Here is a 2829-nt window from a genome sequence, read left to right as displayed (position 1 = left end):
AAAGTAAGTGGTAAGTGTGAAATCCGAAGAAAACAAAGAAACTCGAAGAGGTGAATTTGCTGAACTATCGCTCTTCTTGTTAAAGGTAGAAAAAAAAAGAAGTACCACGATGATGAAAAGTGGCGTAAGCAAAGATTGAAAAGCAAAAAAAAAAAAAAAAATAAACGTAGGCGCGTCGGGGGCTCTTAGGCAATCAGCGGTGGATAGAATTCACAAGAAGAGCAAAGTGGCTAAAAGGCGGTCTTTCAGCAGCAACGAACTTTAAGAAAAAAAGAAAAGGAAGAAGAAAGAAGAGAGAGGAGCGAGAAGAAAAAAATCTTTAGCCCAGCAAAAAAAAAAAAGACGCGCAACAAAACCTTGAGAAGCAAAACGGCAGTTCTCACAAATCGTAGCATCGGCTCCTGCGTTTTCGAGGGAGTGAGTGCAGGAGGGGGAGGAGAAGCTAGAGACAGAGGGGAAACGGGGGAGAGGGACTCGCTTGTTCGTTCGCCATCGTGGGATGACTGTAGAAGAGGGAAAAAAAAGGAGAGGTGAACACACAGGATAAAAAGAACCCGCGCACAGCTAGCAAATAAAAAAGAAAAAAAAAGCAAACAGGAAAGGGGAACGGCAGCCGCTTTCATCTCAAGCAAGCGAAACGACCTCATCTGCCGCGGCAACGACCGCCTCATCGTGGCTCGCGCATAGAATGCCTTTGATCACCCCGCGGTCCAGCAGCTGCCGCCATTCCTTCAGCAGTTCCGTCTTGGTCAGAGAGTCGAGGCTTGCCGTCGGCTCGTCCATGAGTAAAATGCTGCCGCCGTGGTACAGCGCGCGGGCGACCATGAGCCGCTGCGACTGACCACCCGACAAGCGCACGAGTCCGGTGCCATCGGCTGGCCCCGACCCGCTCCACAGGGATGAAGCGTCCCCGACCGGCGTCAGCAGCCCTTGCGGAAAGCGGTGAATGTAGTCGCAGCGCGCCTCCTCCGCACAGGTCTGCGCCTTGGCAAGCAGAGCCGTCTCCTCAAGGGAGACAAACGGGGCGAGCGAGATGTTGTGTGCGATGGAGGCGCCGGAGAAGATGGAGGGATACTGTGGCACGTAACTGAAAAGCTCGCCGCGCAGCACGCTGCAAGGGATGTCGCGGAGGTTGACGGGGTACGCCTCTTCTTCCTCCTCCTCCTCCCCGCCACGGCTGCGCAAGAGCGGCGGCTGTTGCGTGGTACCGCTGCCTTCGCCGTCGGCTGGCGCGTTGGCCACAGAAGAAGGAGTGACACTCTTATACGCCAGGTGCAGCTTAATGGGCGAACAAGAATCGTCGCCGCCGTCGGTGCACCTGTAGTTTGTGTAGAGCCCCAACAAGAGGTGAAGCAAGGTCGACTTCCCTGGCCGCTGGGACCCGTGAGGCAGACAAAACGACCCCTGCCCGTCTTCGCGTTTTGCAGCGCGATTTCGGCGCTGAAGGAAGACGCAAACACCGGCACCGTCGGGTTCGACGGATAGGCAACTGCAAGTTCCGCACAGAGAGGTGAGTGACCATCAGGTGCTCGTATGTCCGCTTTGAGTGGGCGGCGGCGCTGGCAGCACGCAGCGTGTCCGCGTGCTGGTGGGCAAGATGACGGTAGAGCGCAACGGGCGGCGGCCGTACAACCGCGTCGTCCCAGCTGTGCGCGCGGGCGTAGGCGCCTACGCGGTCAATGTCCTCGGACGTCGTACTCTCCCAAAAACGCGGGGACAGAATGCGCTCAATCACACCAGCCTTGTAGCCGTTGGTCAGCACGACAGAAATCACACGGTGTGCGTCGAAGAGAGCCTCGACACCGGCCTTGACGGCGTGGGTCGCGTCCAGCAAGCGGCTCGAAGCGGCGGCAGGAGCCGTGTCGTGACACCAAGCCGCCATGTGCGCGCCGTACACCGACGTGAACAGCGGCAAGAACCAATCCACAAAGGCCAGCACGGCGTTCCCAAGCGCCGGCGCCAGCTGACCGTGCGTGTCGCGCACGAGGGCAGTGAGCACGCCGTACTGCTTCGCCGCCGCCGCCATAGGTCTTCCGCAGAACGTAGCTGTTCCACCACGTCATGAGCGAGACATCCGCACCGTACGGACGCAGCTGGGGCAGGGCAGCCACAATCTCAAGTCCCCGCAGCATGATGCCATCCCGGCTGTTTGCGCTGGAGGTGTTCTCGGCTACTTGGGCGTCGTCGGCAAGTTGCTCGCCAGCGGCTGGCATCGAGACGTAGACGTCGCCGCCCCCCTTGCTCCAGCTCGTCAGAGCCCGCCATGCTCTGACGAGGGTCCGAGACAATCCCCAGCAAGCTGCGCACGACGGTCGTGAAGATGCCAGCCTCGGCTGCGCCGCTCGCCTGCTGTTGCTGCTGCCTCTGGCTGGTGTACCACCGGCGAATGGCAGCGCCCACCCATTGGGCACTGTAGGATGCGGCGACGGTTCCAAACACAAGGAGGCGCGCCTGTCGATTCAGTGGTGCGAGTGACAACCGCATCGTCACCAAGGTAGTAACGGCAGTGAACGCATATTGATGAACGTGCACATCGACGCCCTCCAAGTCATTCACATAGTACACCATGCCCTCGATCTCGTCATAGGAATGCAGATCAAAAAAGGAGAGCGGCATGTGCGTCAGCGCTTCGTATAGCTGGGCTTTCATGGCATCTCGCCGTTGGGACGCGGTGACGTTTATGAACAGCTTCGATGTCGTCAGCAGCACCGCATTGACGGTTAGCCGGATCATCTCGAAGGCGCAGAGCGAGAGTATTTGCGTTAGAAACACCCCATCCACATCCGACGCACCGCTATTCTCACAGGACGAGGAGGAGAAGGAAGAAGT

The 2829-nt window shown here is 58.3% G+C and overlaps 1 protein-coding gene across 1 annotated transcript; it reads right to left on the bottom strand.

Annotated features, from left to right (window-relative positions):
• Positions 1-624: 624 nt before the first annotated feature.
• LOC126766920 (macrolide export ATP-binding/permease protein MacB 2-like) lies at positions 625-2026 on the bottom strand. Its single transcript, XM_050484587.1, has 2 exons — positions 1467-2026; positions 625-1318 (listed from the first exon to the last, which is right to left on the bottom strand). The coding sequence occupies exons 1-2, from the start codon at positions 2024-2026 to the stop codon at positions 625-627; spliced, it is 1254 nt and encodes a 417-aa protein (XP_050340544.1).
• Between the last annotated feature and the right edge of the window lie 803 nt (positions 2027-2829).

The sequence above is a fragment of the Bactrocera neohumeralis genome, unplaced genomic scaffold (genome assembly GCF_024586455.1).
Source record: "Bactrocera neohumeralis isolate Rockhampton unplaced genomic scaffold, APGP_CSIRO_Bneo_wtdbg2-racon-allhic-juicebox.fasta_v2 ctg2983, whole genome shotgun sequence".
NCBI lineage: Eukaryota > Metazoa > Arthropoda > Insecta > Diptera > Tephritidae > Bactrocera > Bactrocera neohumeralis.
Note: the sequence above shows the minus strand (reverse complement) of the source record. Positions and strands in the feature narration are given on the sequence as shown.